Here is an 18,597-nt window from a genome sequence, read left to right on the forward strand (position 1 = left end):
CAATACAGATAACTCTGACTCTAAGTGGGGCGTCTGTGGATGGAGGAGGAGAACATGTCCTCCACATTTCTATCAAGAAAACAAGTGAACAATAGTAGGCCAACTTGTGTCAGTAGGTCAGATGGGAACAGACAAGGCCAAGGACCAACAAACTGACCCCATGCAAATCCTCTATAGAAATGAGGGGAAGCAATAAGGACGTGTGACCATGTATACAGATTCCAATTTCAGAGTGACTGCCACCTTTCCTCTATGGGTTAAATAGCCTGTGCTGCAGGCTTTAGCAGCAGGAGGAATTATAACAGCAATGTTGCAGGAACACCATCTGCTCTGGGTTCCCATCCTTGTCACATAAGCTGATTTACACATCATACACCTTTATTCCATCTTAATTATTACCCAAATGGTCCGTGAAGTGACCCACCCCCCCACCAACTTTTACACAGGGAATGAGAGAGGGACAGTAAGTGTAGCTTCATCACTGCTCAAGAACATACAGTACTGGCCAGGGATATGGAATACTTTTACAATATGGTCCCAGGTGTCCATCTATGGCAGGGGTGGCCAACCTTTTAATTTCTGCCCATGAGTATTTACTGGGGGTAAAGTGAATTTGATCCAATAAATAGTCGCTTGGAGGCGAATGAGATATTTGTTCGTGATGCGTTCCAATTATTTCCAGTACAAGTCAGATATAGTTAAAACCTTTATTTTACACATAAACTGGTAACTATCTTCTTTAACATTTGATGAAATTACTATAAATAACATCTACATTAATGCTCCGTAAATACAAAATAACATTCATGAAGGTGGTTAAGGAAAGTTATGACAATCTCACTCACCCTCCTTCAACACCGTCACTGTAATGATAGAGTGCTACCACCAGGAGGAGTCAGAGATGGAGTGTGTGGCATCTGGTGAATGTTGCATCTTGGGGCACATTCAAGGTGGCTGCCTCCACAAGAGGACCTGTCTGTGTGTGTTCTGTTCTTAGTGCTGTTTGCTTAGTTAATAAATCTAGTTGTTTAAAAAGAACCCAAGTTTCTTTATCGTAATAAAAGAAACGTCACATGGTACCAGGAGAGGAAGAAACAGCCAGGAGGGGAAGGAGCACCAGGAGTGTGCTGCTGTGCACACGAGTGACAGAAACACCACAGTGTGCATAATGAGTAATAGTCAATATTAGCTGAGAAAATATGGAGAGTTTTACAAACTCCTGATGCTGTAAAATGGATTGAAAATGTTGACCATGAGTGGAGGCTGTTTAAACAAAGATTCATGCTGTACCTGCAAATGACTGGAATCAATAGCAAACTGGATACATGGAAGATTGCAATGCTAATTACCATGGTGGGACCTAAAGCTCGAGAGGTTTTCAACACATTTATTTTTGCTGATGCAGAAGACCAGAACAAATTCAATAAGTTTATTGAGATGTTTGATGAACACTGTTCACCAAAGAAAAATGAAACCTTTGAGAAGTACATGTTTTTCTCGCACAAGTAGCTGCAGGGAGAGAGCTTTGATACATGTAATTTTGGATTGTTGCAAGATTCAATGATCTGTTATCAAATTGTGATCGGGATTATTGATAAGAAAGTGAGAGAGAGGTTGCTGCAAGAGACAGAGCTTACCTTAGCTGGAGCCAGGGAATTAGCTCTGCAGCACATGAAAAAGTTCAGTGAAAATGAAGGCATAGTTGTAGCCACAGTATCAGGACAGAGACTCAAACAAAATATGAGACATGGGAAACAACAAAAAGATTGTAAATGATGTGGCATAAACATGCACCAAAGCAATGCCCAGCTTCGTACAAAGGGCAGAATCACTATGCAGAGCAATATTTTTCTGAAGGGAAACAAGACAGAAGTAAAAGTGTACACACTATAGAAGACATTGTACACACTATCGAAGAAACTGCTCTCAGTGATACACTTTTAATGGGCATGATAGTGCCCGAAGTGAACAGTGTCAAACAGGATAAGTTTGCATACAAATAGAACAAATATTTCTTTCAAGATGGACACAGGGGTGGGGGCGTGGCAAGATGGCGTAGAGTCTAGACATGTAATCTCGACCTCTCTGGCCAGACTTTTAAGTACCTGTTTTTTAACCCTTTGTTTTCCAAGTTTAAACTTTTTAAATTTTAGTTTAAAGTATTAAGGAATTATTATGGCCACTAATGGTAAAAAGACTAAACCTCAAGTTCAGAAGAAGTTACATTTTTGAAGTGCTGAAGATTTGGGGCCTAGACAACTTGATACAGCCCCAGGCTCAATCTCTTCATTGTCTAAACCCCAAAGATTGCCTGTAGGGGCTGAATAAAAAATGTCTATTGCTCACCAAATGAAGAACGGCGCTGAAATTACCCGTTCTCCGGAAGAAGGTGCGTGTTCCTAAGAAGTGGACCCCGATTTGGAAAGCCTTTCGATTTCAATGGGGGGAGCACGCAGGAAGATGACTCCATTGTTGGAAATGCATCAGGTAGCATTTCAATCTGAAGAAATCATTTTTCTTCATGAATTGATGAAAAAATGAGATGCGGGGTTGGGGGGGGGGAGACCAGCAGCGACCCCCTGAGGAAGTCGGAGTGCCGTCGCTAGGAGTCCAGACCCGCAGTAAAACTTTTAAAATGCCTTCTGTTGAGCTGCAGTTACCTTGTTCTGCCACTATGTCAGAGAGAGAGCAGAGCTGAGCTTTACTGAATCACAGTGTAAGCAATTGAATGCTATTGTTCAAGCTGTTATAAAACATGGAATGAATTTGTTGACATCTCAAATGAATGAAATGGTTCAAATGAATGAAATGGTTCAAATGAATGCTGGTATGAGTTCTGAATTAAATATAGTTAAGGCATGTGTGGATGCATCTTATGAAGAATTTAAAAAAATTCAGACTGCTTTTTTGGACTGTAAACAACAAGTGACTTCTAACAGAAAAAGTGTTGAAGGTGGAAAAATCAATCAAAGAACTAGGAGAACGTGAGAAGGAGCTAGAAAGAAAAATAGATTACGTGGAGAATCAAAGCAGAAGGAATAATGTGAAAATTGTTGGTTTGCCAGAAGGTGTAGAAGGACAAGATCCTCTTCGTTTCTTTAAAGACTGGATTCCGCAAATATCAGGGCAAGAATTTTTCTCTGGGGGATTGGTACTGGAAAGAGCCCATAGAGCTTTAAGAAGAATACTCTCAGCTGGTCAACCACTGAGACCGGTAATAATTCGATGTTTGAATTATTTGGACAGAGAAGCAATACTTCGACTTGCAGTGCAAAATGCGAGACAATGACAAGCCCCATTATTGATTCAGAATAGCAGAGTCTTTTTTTAATCATGATTTGAGTCAAGAGGTCATTCAACGTCAACATCGATTCAATCCAGTTAAAGAAGTTTTGTGACGTAAAGGTTATAAGTCTACTTTTCGTTACCCTGCAGTGTTGGAGGTGTTTTATGGAGACTATCAATTTTGGTTTTTTGAAACTGATCGTGATGCAATGATTTTTGCTGATTCATTGCTTGATATAAGAGGACAAAGACGTAGCCCGCCATTATCTCCTAAAGAAAAATCTGGTTGCTCTGGAAATGGAAGAAATGGCAGAAATGGGAAAAACGGGAATGGAAAGAGTCTACCTCCTTCTGAAATGGGATCTTGGAGATTGGAATCTTCCGGTGGAAAAGAAGAACTTTCTGATTCGATTTTTTTCTTTTGTTATTATGATATTTTGATGTTATTGACTGTTTGGCTGGGGAGGGAGAAATTTGCACTAAGTTCTTTACTAGTCATCAGCCACTGGTGGGTGACCCACACCCAATTTTTGTTTCGGGGATTACTATTTTTGGTAGTTTTTTTTGGGGGGGGTTTCTTTTTTTATTATTTTTATTTTTTTGTTTTTAATTTGTGATTTTTTTCTATTGGAGGGTCTACATATGTTGATTTGAGTTTTTACATAAAGATATTATTGGTATTTAGTAATAATAGTAGATATGTCAAAGTTGAGGTTTGCTACTTTTAATGTTCGAGGATTAAATAGTACGATTAAGCGTAAGCGAGTCTTGGCGGATATTAAGAAAATGAAAATTGATATTGCCTTTTTACAAGAAACACATTTGAATGTGAAGGAAAGCATGAAATTAAAAAGGGACTGGGTTGAGCATATATATTCTTCTTCATTTAATTCTCGAGCTAAAGGTGTAGCAATTTTGATACATAAAAATTTATCTTTTGAATTACAATCAATGGAAGAAAAGACAGGATGTATTCTTAAATTGAATTGTAAGATTTTTAGTGAATTTTGGACTTTACTTAATATTTATGCCCTAAATGCAGATGATGAATTATTTATTTCAGATGCATTTTTATGTTTGGGTCAGGCTAATGATAATATTTTAGTTGGTGGTGATTTTAATTGTGTTTTGGAACCTTTATTAGATAAATCTCTGAAGAAAGTTAAAAAATCCAAGATGGCAATTCAGGTCCAAGCGGTGATGAAAAATCTTAATTTAGTAGATAGTTGGAGATGTCTTAATCCGACAGAGAAAGATTTTTCCTTTTATTCATCTAGACATGAATCATTTTCAAGGATTGACTTCTTTTTAGTATCGGCACATTTACAAGGGAAAATACAACAAGTGGAATATAAAAATAGGGTTATTTCAGATCATTCTCTGTTATAGTTTACATATGAAACTTCTGAGAAAACTAGCTTATCGTTGGAGATTTAATACAATGTTGATAAAATATGGAATTTATTGATTTTTTGAAAAAACAAATTAATTTTTTTTAAAAGAAAATTCTAATTCTGTTCCAAGTAAGTTTGTATTATGCGATGCTATGAAAGCCTATTTGAGAGGACAAATAATTAGTTATACTTCTAAAATAAAAAAGAATCGATTAAATCAGAGTCTTGATTAGAGAAACAGATTGATGAGTTAGAAAAGGAATTTCAGAAAGATGCTACAGAAGATCAGAAAATAGAATTATCTAGGCTGAAATTGAAATATAATACTTTGCAATCTTATCAATTTGAATGTGTGTTTAATAGGACTAAACAACGGCATTACGAATGGGGAGAGAAAGCACATAAGGTATTGGCGTGGCAATTAAAGAAAGAACAGATATCGAGGACTATTACTGGTGTTAGACAGAATTCTCTTATTATTTATAAACCTCGTGAGATTAATGATGAATTTTATTTATTTTATAAAAAGTTATATACATCTGAAGGAAAACAAGAAACTGGATCGATTGATCTTTTTTTTAATCACAGTTGAATTTACCAATATTAGAGGATGGAGATATACAGGAGTTAGAAGAACCAGTTACTGATTTGGAAATTAAAATGGCTATGCTGGAAATGCTGAATGGTAAATTGCCTGGTGATTATGGATTTTCGATTGAATTTTATAAATTTTTTATGATGATTTATCTACAGTGTTTGGGGATGTATTATGTCAAGTTGGAGAACATTATGAATTACCTGAGTCTTGTTCTAATGCTTTAATTACAGTAATTCCTAAAAAAGATATCGATCCTTTGAAAGTATCTTCATATAGACCAATTTCGTTGTTAAATGTAGATTATAAAATAATAGCTAAAATATTAGCGAATAGATTGGCTAAATTTTTACCAAAGTTGATTCATATTGATCAAACAGGTTTTATAAAGAATAGATATGCTTCAGATAACATTTTGCGTGATTAATAGATTTGGATAATCTTTAGATCACCCGATGATGATATCCTTAGATGCAGAAAAAGCATTTGATAGAGTTGAATGGAATTTTTGTTTAAAGTTTTGGAGAAATTTAAGTTTGGTCCTTCTTTTATTGGTTGGATTAGGGCTCTATATAGTAAACTGGTAGCTTGAGTATTGACAAATGGTTTGATTTCGGAATCTTTTAAGTTAACTTGATCAACTCGTCAACTTTATCACCAGCTTTGTTTGCATTAGTGATTGAACCTTTAGCACAGTTGATAAGACAAAATACAAAGATACAAGGTATGAAAGTTTTAGATGAGGAGTATAAAATTAATTTATTTGCTGATGATGTATTGGTTTATTTAATAAATCCAGCTCAGTCACTTTTGCACTTGAAGGAATGTTTAATACAATAAGGATGTCTTTCTGGATATAAAGTTAATTGGGGAAAAAAGTGAAATATTACCGGTAAGTGAAGGAGATTATTCAGTTTATAAGAATATTATTAATTTGAAGTGGACTGATCGAATTAAATATCTGGGTATAATTTTGAGTGCTAATTATCAATCTTTATATAAATTATGCTCCGTAAATGAAAAAATTAAAACTGATTTGATTAAATGGAAAGATTTACCTATTAATTTAATGGGAAGGATAAATACAAATAAGATGAATATCTTTCCGTGTATACAATATTTGTTTCAATCTATTCCGTATTTATTTGATAATTTTTTTTTCGAGATTTGAATAAAATGGTTATGGAGTTTTTATGGAGGGGTAAATTTTCGAGAGTAGCATTGAATAAATTAACTTGGAAATATGAGTTAGTGGGACTACATTTACCACATTTTCAAATTTATTATGAAGCAGCCCAACTTAAATTTATTAGTTCATTGATGGATTTGGTACAGCCTCCTAGTTGGGCTAAAATTGAGATGGCAAGTATTTCTGAATTTGAAATACATCAATTTTTGTTTAGGTGGAATATAAATTAGTTACAACAATATAATGTGCCTACTCTAAAACATTTAATGAAGTTATAGATAAAGAAAAATAAAACGATAGGCTCTAGGGGTAAATTATTGGCTTTGACTCCATTGTATAATAATCAACTTATTTCTTTTTCAATACATAATCAAAGTTAATTGCATTGGAGATTTTAAGGTGTGAAAAATTTGAGAGATTGTTTTAAAGAGGGTAAGTTTTTATCTTTTAATCAGATGAGGAAAGATTTTGGTATTGATAAGAATTTTTTATTTCTTTATTATCAAATTGATCTTTGGTAAAATGTATGTTTGGTAGAGATATGATTTTACCTAAAATGACGAAATTTGAGAATTTTTTTATGAAGGTACCAGAGAAGGGTTATATTTCATCTATGTATCAAATATTACAGGATGGTATGGATAAAAAGGGTTGGGATAGATTTAAAATTAAATGGGAAGCGGATATTGGTTTTATTTTTTCTGAAGATGATTGGTTAGATATCTGTTATGATAGAGTAACTGGTGATTAATTACAATTTTTTTTACATCAATTATATTTGACACCTGAAAAATAAAAAAAAAATGGTTTTAATGAATCAGATTTGTGTTTTAGATGTGGTGATACGGTTGGAACTTTTTTTCATGCTGTTTGGTTATGTATACATATACAATCTTTTTGGAAGAAAATTCTATCGTTTTTAGAATACCTGTATAAGATTAAAATAGTTTTAGATCCAACAGTATTTTTATTGGGTAGTTTGCAACCTCTGAAAGGTTTGGGATTAGATAAGTTCCAGCTTACTTTTGTATATTTAGCTTTATCCGTAGCGAAAAAATGTATTGCTAGTACATGGAAAGATACAAATATGATTGATATTAATAGATGGCATAATGAGATGAAATATTGTTTAATAATGGAAAAAACTACATATGTTTTGCATGATAATTATAATTTTTTATTAATAAGTGGCTGTTATACTCGGAATATTTACATTTCAATTTATATTGACTAGATTTCAATATGTATATTTCACTTTTTCTTTAATATTCTTTCTTTTTTCTTTTTTTAATGGCTCTCCTTAGGAGAGTTGGCTGAAGTTGGGGGGGGGGGGGTCCTTTTCTTTTCTTTTTTTCCCTATATATAAAAAAAGTTCATGTTCATGTTTAACTGCTGCATATGTCATATATTATTTGTTTTTTGAACAAATTAATGAAGTTAAAAAAAAAGATGGACACAGGGGCAAAGGTCAGTTTTATCTGTGAATGTGACATCAGGGCAATGAAGATAAAACCATACATCCATGCAAATCCTGTACTGCTCAAAGCATACAATGGACAAAGCATCGACAGGAAAGGTACATGTAAACTCAAGGTGAAAGCTAAAGATGAAGAGCACAACCTCAGGTTCACAGTAGTCCCAGATGGACATTATTCACTGCTTGGAGGCAAAGCATGTGAAAACTTAAGCCTAGTCAAGAGGATGTACCACATTAGCAGTGACAACGTCCAGAACAGAGTAGAGGAAATACTGGATCAATTTCCCGACATCTTCAAGGAGTTTGGAGTTCTAGCATTCACCTATAAGAGACAGTTAAAAGAGGATGCACACCCAGTCCTGCAGGCCCTGAGGCGGGTTCCAGTGCTACTGAAAGAAAAGCTCAAGCAGGAACTCGACCAATTGATGGCACTAGGGGTCATAAAGAAAGTGGAGGAGCCCACAGAATGGGTGAATTCAATGGTGTGTGTCAAAAAGAACGGTGACCCACATATGTACATGAATGCAAAAGACTTGAATGCCAATATAAAGAGGGAACGTTAACAGATTCCAACCAAGGATGAAATTACAAGTGAGGTGGCCAGTGCAGTTTTTCACTAAATTGGATGCATCCCAGGGCTTCTGGCAAATAAAACTACATGATAATAGCACAAAATACTGTACATTTAATACATCATTTGGCCGATACTCCTCTCTGGGAATGCCTTTTGGAATTTCCTCAGCTCCAGAAGTGTTCTACAGGGCAATGGAGCACATCACAGAAGGCATAAATGGGGTACGTGTGTACCTGGATGACATGATCCTATGGGGATTCACACAAAAACAACATAACAAAAGGCTCATCAAAGTGCTACAATGCATCCAGAAGTGTGGATTAAAGTTAAACAGAGAAAAATGTCCGTTTGGTGTGAAGGAAATCACCTTTCTGGGAGATAAACTGTCGGAGGCAGGTGTGGAGCCAGACAAGAGCAAGGTGAAAGCAATTCTAGAGATGCCCAGACCCACTGACAAAAAAGGCATATTGAGAGTGCTGGGAATATTCCATTTCATTGGGGAATTCATACCGAACTTGTCTTCCAAAACAATGTACCAGAGGGAGTTGTTACAGGACAAATATCAGACCACCACAAGGAAGAATGGGGACGACTGAAGACCATTCTAACTACAGGATCAGTACTTTTGATGTTCTTTGACACATCCATAAAGATGAAAATATCCATGGATGCTTCAAAAGATGGAATAGATGCCGTACTACTTCAGGCTGTGGGGGAAGATTGGAGCCAGTAGCATATGCATCAAGGGCAAGGACAACATCTGAATGTCGACGAGCACAGATTGAGAAAGAGTGTCTAGGTCTGGTCTATGGACCCGTAAAATTCCACAGCTAAGTGTATGGTCTACCAACATTCATGGTAGAGACAGACCTCAAGCCATTAATAGCAATAACCAAGAAAAATCACAGGGAAATGCTGCTGAGAATCCAAAGACTGATGATGAAGTTACAACATTATGACTTTGAATTGGTGTACACACCAGGGAAACTTACTGTGTCAGCTGATGTGTTATCCATGGCAATGACGCAGAGTGAAGCACACAATGAGAGTTCCACAGAGACAGACATGAACCTGATCACTGAATTGCTTCCTGTATCTGACATGAAATCCAAGCAGATCACAGCTGAAACAGAAAAGGACACAGTTCTACAGAAGGTCAACAAGAATCTGAATGAAGAATGACCTAGAGGTGAATGTCAGCCATACTACAACATTAAAGCTGAGCTGAGTGTTGTCAATGGGCTTCTACTCAGACAGAGCAGAATTATCATTCCTCAATCACTGTGGCAAGAGATGCTGAAAAGGGAGCATAAGGGCCACCTTGGAATTGAAAAATGTAAGAGGAGGGCCAGAACTGCTGTTTATTGGCCATCAATAAATACTGACATTGAAAGAATGGTTTCAAGCTGTGAGACCTGTTTGAAACATCACACAAAGCAGACAAATGAACCCATGATAATAACTGACTTACCAGCAGAACCACAGCAGAAAGTTGGGACTGATCTGATCCACATGGATGGAAATAATTACTTGCTGGTTATTGATTATCTATCAAACTATCTGGAGATTGTGCTGCTTCTTAGCATGTCTGCTGTGTGTATGATCAAATATATGAAATTGATCTTTGCAAGACATGGAATTCCTCAAATTTTTACAGTGATAATGGACCATGCTACAGTTGTAGAGAATTCCAGAACTTTGCAGAAGAGTATGATTTCCAACATACGATTTCAAGTCCTCTGCATCCACAGTCAAATGGTAAAGCAGAAAAAGGAGTTCACATAGTTAAACAGTTGCTCAAGAAAGAACAGACAGTGGCTGATATCTGTATCTAGCTCTGTTGAGTTACGGAGCTTCGCCATTTTAACATGGCATGTTATTTGCTGAGCTTCTGATGGGACATAGACTACGCACTACATTTTCCTACTCTGCAGGCCCAAACAAAAACAGAGATGTCAAAACAAAAGCATCTGTAAGGGAGACAAAAGGTAAACTATGACAAGTCAGCAAGAAACTTGGGGCCACTGGCCCAACATGACACAGTGAGACTCAGATATTCCAACACTTGGGGCAAAAAGGCTATTGTTCTGGAGGAAGTAAATCCAAGATCCTACACTGTCGGAACAGAGAAGGGTTAAATACTGAGGAGGAATTGAAGAAGCCTACTGAAAATGCCAGAGATACTGCAGTAACAGACAGATGCAGAGGATTCAGCCTGCAGAGAAACAGAGGAAACACCACCCGTGCTAGACAGTAGTGAACCAGTAGAGCCGACACAAGCACCTGTGTTAAGAAGATCCACACGAGTTGTCAAAGCACCTGACAGATTGAATCTATAAAAGAAAAAGAACTGCACTCTTAAAAGCTTGTGTTGCTGATGTTCATGTTATGTTTGTGTTGAAATTTAAATTGAAAGAATACTATATTAATGTGTCATTTTAGATTAAACATCTCAAGGAAAGGGAATGTAGTGATAGAGGGCTACCACCAGGAGGAATCATATACACAGTGTGTGGCATCTGGGGAAGTTGCATCTTGGGCAGATTCAAGATGGATGCCTCCACATGAGGACCTGTCTATGTGTGTTCTGTTCTTAGTGCTTTTTGCTTAGTTAATAAATCTAGTTGTTTAAAAAAAAAATCCAAGTTTATTTATTGCAATAAAAGAAACATCACTGTCGCTATGTTTTTATAAATAGTCCAAAGCTCCCAATTTGCGGCATGCACTACTGTGCATGCTCCAACCAGCACTCTAGTACACAAACAGACTGCGCACGTTCCTGGAACTAGCGCATGCACACAAGAACAAGGATGGCCACATCCAACCAATCAAACCCAGGATGCCTCCAACGCCCGCTGAGACCAATGGGATGCCTTCCAAACAAAGTAAACAAATTACATATTTTGGTGCTTACAGGGGGTATAGGTTAAGTGGGCGGCATGGACTGGTGAGCTGAAATGGCCTGTTACCATGCTGAATGTCTAAATTAAAAATTAAAAGGTTGGCCATCCCTGATCTATGGGATATAAGCATCCTTTGTGCCATGGATTTATTATTAATTAGTGACAATTTAGGAACATTTTGTTAGGTATACATGTACTATCCAGTATCTAGCTGGTGTCTAATCTTGGGAACCTAAAACTTAGGGGCACGAGAAGTCCATTCAGTCTTTCATTCTGCTCAGGATGATCTTTTCTCAGGGACATTTCCCTACATTGATCCCATATTACTTTGATTACTTAAATCCTGAATTCCAAATCCATTCCACATTGATTCACACAGGAAGAGAAAGAGAAGAACCTCTATGGAATAATTGAAGCTTCATTCTCTGACAAATATTTCAGATTTTGCAGACAGTAGCAATAAGGTGGTTTGGAATAATGCTGAGGCCATGGACTGTTTCATAACTTGAATACAAAAAGCAAACCATGAAGCAACAATCCTATTTTCATTGAACATAAGGATCCATAACAATCAGAAACTACCTGCACAGTATAAGGATGAATCCAGTAAAAATCCTTCAGGACACTGATCTTTCTTGGAATCTGAAACATAGCAAGAAGAGGGATTCAAACAAGAATACTAGAAAATTCAACTGATGATGTAAACACCTTTCCTTCAGTGATTAAACTATTAGCTTGAGACCAGTTTTGTGGGCATATCCCTCAGTAGTTCCACTCATATCCATGGATTATGAAGAATAGTCTTTCAACTGTTTAATTATTCCCAGAGACAAAAAAGTGCCAAGGAATTCAACTCTGAGGAGTTTGTGAATGAAAGCCCAACCTTCAAAATGAAACCTCAATCTTAAGAATCCATCAGTTTACAGCCCACAGATATCTTGATTTGGCCCCTGTCAGGGGAGGCCGTGGAGAGCAGAGGGAACTCCTCTGTGACACTTATCCCAGAGTTCTAGCTAATACTGACCAAGTCAACCAAGTTCAAAAAAACTTGCTCTTTGTGTCCTTGCTGGTTGAAATCTGGCCACTGTTTCTCCCTATGTTAAATCAAGGGCTGTAAGGAACTTTGGGACATCTTGCGAGAATGGGAGACAGGGTATAGATATGTTATCTCTCTTCTTTCCTAATGGACAGCTTGAGTATGTGGACAACACATGCTTGCTCGGAGGCCAAACTCCCAGATATTGTTGGCTCATTCACCAGGCCATCCGAGAGGATGGGCCTTCCCGAGAATCAACTACCAACTGACCCCACTTCCCGCTAAAGGTTAACAATAGAGCCTTGCAAGATGTAGACTACTTCAAAAAAGAAATTCAATGCACTAACACAGGAAAAGGGTTGGTGAAGATCAAGCATAAAACATGGTTTACAGGGCACCAGCAACCTATAAAGCTTCCAAGGGACACTGAGACTTATTTTGATTGACTTCAGAGGAAAATTGATTAATTAGAGAAAACACTGGGCATTTACATAGCCAATTAGATGGCAGTTCCTGTCGTTTGAGTGCTCACCTTTCCTGAAGGAGGTTGTGATGTGAAAACTCAACTCCTCTCTTTCCTCAGAATAGTTGATGGAAATGTACTCTGCCTTTAGGATCTGCAAAAGGGAGGGCTGGTGGCCCAGAGTAGATTCATACACAATAGTATGGTTGCATCGAAAGGAAATAGGTGCACCATCCTGGAGGAATACTTGGCTTGACAATCCATAGAGTTGCCCAGGACCAGTCTGTACATAACTTGTACTGAAATCCTATAGAAATACAAGAATATTTTGAACTAGTATTAATTCAGCCTGGTCTTCAGAAGTTCATTATTGACCAGGTATTCATGGGAAGCTGGATTTGAAGATTTCTGTTGTGTTCTGTTCTACCAAGGATGGCAACTTTCTACAGATGGTGACATGCGAATATATGAATAGACGAACAGATGTAGATCACTCCACATCACCATTTAATAAAATCTGATCACACCTCAACTCTACATCCTTCTCTGTCCATGGTACCCTTTCACCTCCTTGTATCAAGAATCTAACTGACTTAAAGTTTTCAAAGTCTGTTTCGACTGCTCTTTGAAGAAAAAACTTCTAAAGGAGGAAAAAAATCACCTCCTCTCTTAAATGTGTGAACCCTAACTTTTAAATAGTAACTCCAGTTTTAGATTTTTTCACAAGAGGATACATTCTCTGCACGCTCATTCTGTCAAAGAATTGTAAGATCTATGTTTTAATGTGGGTGTTTCCCCTCTTGGAGCCTGGTTAATGTTGGTTAACCACACAGAACACAATAAAAAGCTTATCAGTGCAATGCGATGGTCAAACGTACATTTTTAACAGAGGGCAATGGCTGAATCTTGAATCAGTACCCCAGGCTGGTCTTTCTCTGCAGAGGTTAGTGTGCTAACTTGGAGCTGTTGCCATCCACGAGGATTCTCTTGCCATGTTATCGTGATAGCCGGGAGATTCCCTCAATTTCCCACCGGAAAACTCAAAGAGCAAGTTCGAACCTAAAGTCACGCACAGAGGATTGACGCTCAGCCATTTGGGAGCATGTGTAGAGGTTTCAGAGTTAGATCTGAGAAAGAATGTCAATGTGGGGAATGACAGGGTGGGGGGAACAAGTTGCTGGTGTGCACACAATCCTGATCTTCTCATCCATTCTGAACTGTTATTGGTTTGTGAGGGAGATTTGGAGGGTGGGGGGGGGGGGTTGGAATGTTGTGCATCATGGATATTAGGTATAAATACACGGGGACACAGTCCCATAAGGAAATGAAGAAGGTCCATCCTCAGAGATGCTGCCCCCATGCATTCTGAAATGACCAAGTCAACCAAGTTCAAAAAAACTTGCTCTTTGTGTCCTTGCTGGTTGAAATCTGGCCACTGTTTCTCCCTATGTTAAATCAAGGGCTGTAAGGAACTTTGGGACATCTTGCGAGAATGGGAGACAGGGTATAGATATGTTATCTCTCTTCTTTCCTAATGGACAGCTTGAGTATGTGGACAACACATGCTTGCTCGGAGGCCAAACTCCCAGATATTGTTGGCTCATTCACCAGGCCATCCGGAGCATTGATGGAGCTTTCTTAATTTGATCCCAGTATGTGTTAATGACAATGCCAGCAGTTATTGGTCAGCCAAGTTGTCCAGGTATTTAAGAGTTAATCATATTGGTGAGTCTGAGGTCACACACATGCCAGACCCGATCAGGGCAACATTAGTGAAGCAGAAAACTTTGTACAACAATGCAGAGGTTTTGTATCTTAGCATTTTAATTCCAGGTTTATTTAATTTCTGGATCTTAAAACCCCAAATTTCATGATGGGGTGTGAATTAGAGACTCTGAATCAATTCTTGGAAACTCTGGTTGCTAGTGTGCAGTCACTTAACTGCTGAGCACTGAAGATAACGGGAAAAGACCTTGGCTGGATTTGGGAATGAAAAATGTTCAAGGAACCAAATGAAAAAGCAAATGCTTTGATAAGGAGCAGCTCTCAGTGAAATTATATAAAGGATAACAAGAAAAATGTTTGAAATCTGCTCTGAATCACTAGCTGATGACCCGGAAAACTAAGGACAGTAAAAAGACACCACTCCAACTGGTGAGGGAAAGGAACAACTCACCTTCACAATGATGTCTGCACTTGCAAGGATTCTGGGCACATTACCATTGATCACGATGTCGAACAGGAGCACCCCCTCTGAATCTACACCACGGGCAACATGGGTCATTCGAAGGATCTCGCCTGAGAATCAGAAATGTTAGAACGTCAGGACGCAAAAATACAGCCCAGCATCAGCAGTCAGGCTGCAAAACACATAGCCCACACACACACAATCTATCTACAGCTACACACACACACACACACACACACACACACACACACACACACACACACACACACGTAGTACATAGCTATATTGAGGCTCCATTGCCTCTTGATGGTTTCTTGAGACACTGCTGAAGTGCCAGTTGATGAAGTAGACAAAGACGATGTGGTCAAACAATAATCATGGCTTTTATTAGCAGAAACTCATGGTACAATAATGAAAGACAATAGGTGCATATACAGTTATATCCAAGGGGAGTGTCCTTAACAGTAGAGATAATACACAGCTAACGTCAGTACAGCAAGGCTCGCCAGAGGGGAGACAGGCAGCTTGGCAGACATTCACCACAAATGCATCTTGCAGATATCCTTAATGGAGTGAAGACTAAGGCCCATGAAGGTGCTGGGCGAGTTCACAATTCTCTGTAGTCTTTTCCTGCCCTGTACCATGGCACCTCCATACCAGTGATGCAACCAGTTAGAATGCTTTCCATGATACACTTGTAGAAATTTGCAAGAGTCTTTGATGGCATAACAAATCTCCTCAAACTCCTAACAGAATACAGCCTTCTCCATGATTACATGGGCATGAAAGCCCCACGATAGATCTTCAGAGATGTTGACAAACAGGAATTTGAAGTACTTTACACTCTCCACTGGTGACCCCTTGTTCAGAACCTGTTTGTGTTCTCCTGGTTTCCCCTTCCTCAAGACCACAGTCAGTTCCTCAGTTTGAGTGCAACGCTGTTGTTGTCACACCACTCAACTAGCTGATCTATTGCACTTCTGTACACTTCCTCATTGCCATTGTGATTCTCCCAACAATCATGGTGTCAGCAAATTTATAAATGCATTTGAATTGTGCCTTACCACAATCACGGGTGTAAAGCAATGGGCTAAGAACGCATCTTTGAGGTGCGCCTGCGTTTATTGTCAGCGAGAAGGAGATGTTGTTACTGAGCTTCATTGACTGTGATCTTCTGAGTCAAGGATCCAGTTGCAGAGGGAGGAGCAGAGGCCTGGATTTTGAAGTTTGCTGACCAATACTGAGGAAATGATTGTGTTGAAAGCTGAGCTGAAATTGATGAAAAGCAGCCTGATTTTTGTGTTGCTGTTATCTAGGTGGTCCAGCGCTGAGTCAAGAGCCATTGAGATTGCATCTGCTGTGGAGCGATAGTGGCAGTAGGTGAATTGCAGTGGGTCCAGATCTTTACTTGGGTACATTAATTCTGGCCTTGACCAACCTCTCACAGTAGATGTTAGTGCTACTGGAAGATGGTAATTGAGACAGCTCACACTACTCTTCTTGGGATCCGTTATGTTGTTGCCCTTTTGAAGCAGGTGGGAACCTCTGACTGCTGCAATGAAAGATTGAAGATGTTCATGAACACTCCAGCTAGTTTGGCATTTTCAGTACACTGTCAAGTACGCCTTGTGAGTGTTCACCCTCTTGAAAGATGTTCTGACGTTGGCCTCAGAGACAGATATCACAGTCAGTTTCTGCAGGGTTTGTCATTAGTACTGTTGAATTCTCCTTTTCAAAGCAAGCATAAAAGGAGTTCAGCTCAACAGGGAGTGAAATATCACAGCCATTTATGATGTTAGGCTTCGCCTTGTAGGATGTAATGGGCTGCAAGCCCTGCCATAGCTGGCAAGTATCTGATTCTGCTTCTAGCTTCCTTGGAATTTATTCTTTGCTGCTGAGATAGCCTTCTGTAGGTATTACATGGACTTCCTGTAGAGATCTGGATCACCAATCTCATACGCTATCGACCTTACCCTCAGCAGGTAACAAATCCTTTAATTTGATGCTGGTGGTCCCAAGCACCTGCTGCCCTTGTTCTTGCTAGGTACAGGGCAAACTTCTCCAATTCCAACATCTTCGCCAGCTCTCATTACAGCAATCTCAGTCAGAACCCAGCCCTTGTTGGAAGGCATGATCTTTGTCTAAGATCAATGACACTGGGAACATTGGCTTCAGCAGTGCAAATCAAAAGAGGGAATCACAATGATCAGTTTGGATCTGAGACAGGGTGGAATGTTGCTCACCATTTGCTGATCGCAATTCTGCTTCCTTCATCCAGCCCTGCTGTTAGCTTTTTAAAAAAAAAATTCCCAGTGCAATGCAGTTCCCTTTGAATAACAAACCTTAGTCACGGGCCACACTCACTCCTCACCTGTGGCAAACTCCACCTGTGATTCCTGCCTGAAAGTTCCCTTTGTCAGTGTGAATCCGTTTGTGGTTCCTGGTGCTGTGCTGGCTAATGACCAGTAAATCGGGGTGAAAGTCGAGGGTAGTATCCTTATCAGAGAGCCTAGAACAGGGGTAACCATGGCATAGGTCAGAGGAACAACAGAAATACTTGTTACCTCATAAAACAATATTTTCAAATGATGAATGATAAATTAAAAACTGGAAAAAATGACTGAAGGTTTACTGGAGGCCTGTAGTGTCTGTGAAGAGAAAGAGTTAAATGCTTCAGGTCAGCTGGAAAGGTTGTTATTATTACACACAATAGTGGATGGGTACTGGGCCCTTGCATTCCTCCCAGTTCGTGAACAGGAATTCTCCACTTTCCTCTCAGCAGATCTTCTTATCTGGGGTTCAATTTTTAAAAATTAAAAAAAAAAATTCGACATACAGCACAGTAACAGGTTATTTCAGCCCACGAGTCCATGCCACCCCATTTACCTAAACCCCCGGTTCGTTTTGAGCAATTGGAGGAAACTGGAGCCACCGGAGGAAACCCATGCAGACACGGGGAGAACATACAAACTCCTTACAGACAGCACAGGATTCGAACCCCAGTACTGATCATTGGCGCTGTAAAGGCATTGTGCTAACCACTACACCAACCATGCTGCCTTACGTTACTGGAAATTCAAGATGAATTTTGCAATTAATCCACCTGATTGTCTTATTGCTCCACAGTCCAAATTATTCATGTCTAGATTATTTGTTTGAAGAAAATGAGCAGTGAGGGTAAGGGAGAGGATGGAGAGAGAGAGGGGAGTGGGAGGGAGTGTGGAGGGGTAGAGGAAAAGGGGAGAGGAGTGTGGAAGAGTACAGGAAGAGAGGAGAGAGGTGAGTGATATGAGAGGGGAGGTGTGGAGGGGTGGATAAGGTGACGGAGGGGAGGGGAGAGGGGTGTGGAGGAGGAGAGGAGGGAAGAGTGGGAGAGGAGAACGGGGAGAGAACAGGAGAGAGAAAAGAGGGGGATGGGAGATGGGTGGAATGGACAGAGGGAGAAAAATGTGTGCCTCAGAGACATTGCACGTGTTGGCCAATTTAACACTCT

At 39.1% G+C, this 18,597-nt stretch overlaps 1 protein-coding gene across 1 annotated transcript in view; it reads right to left on the bottom strand.

The window, feature by feature from the left end:
- Window positions 1–18,597, bottom strand: part of LOC138753503 (hemicentin-1-like) — a 349,996-nt gene that overhangs the window by 21,208 nt on the left and 310,191 nt on the right. The window contains exons 91-96 of the mRNA XM_069916635.1: window positions 17,476–17,613; window positions 15,093–15,214; window positions 12,986–13,223; window positions 12,000–12,059; window positions 9,510–9,637; window positions 8,599–8,695 (exon numbers count right to left, since the gene is read on the bottom strand). Coding sequence (XP_069772736.1) covers window positions 8,599–8,695; window positions 9,510–9,637; window positions 12,000–12,059; window positions 12,986–13,223; window positions 15,093–15,214; window positions 17,476–17,613 — 783 coding nt within the window. The remainder of the gene's footprint in view (window positions 1–8,598; window positions 8,696–9,509; window positions 9,638–11,999; window positions 12,060–12,985; window positions 13,224–15,092; window positions 15,215–17,475; window positions 17,614–18,597) is intronic.

The sequence above is a fragment of the Narcine bancroftii genome, chromosome 1 (genome assembly GCF_036971445.1).
Source record: "Narcine bancroftii isolate sNarBan1 chromosome 1, sNarBan1.hap1, whole genome shotgun sequence".
NCBI lineage: Eukaryota > Metazoa > Chordata > Chondrichthyes > Torpediniformes > Narcinidae > Narcine > Narcine bancroftii.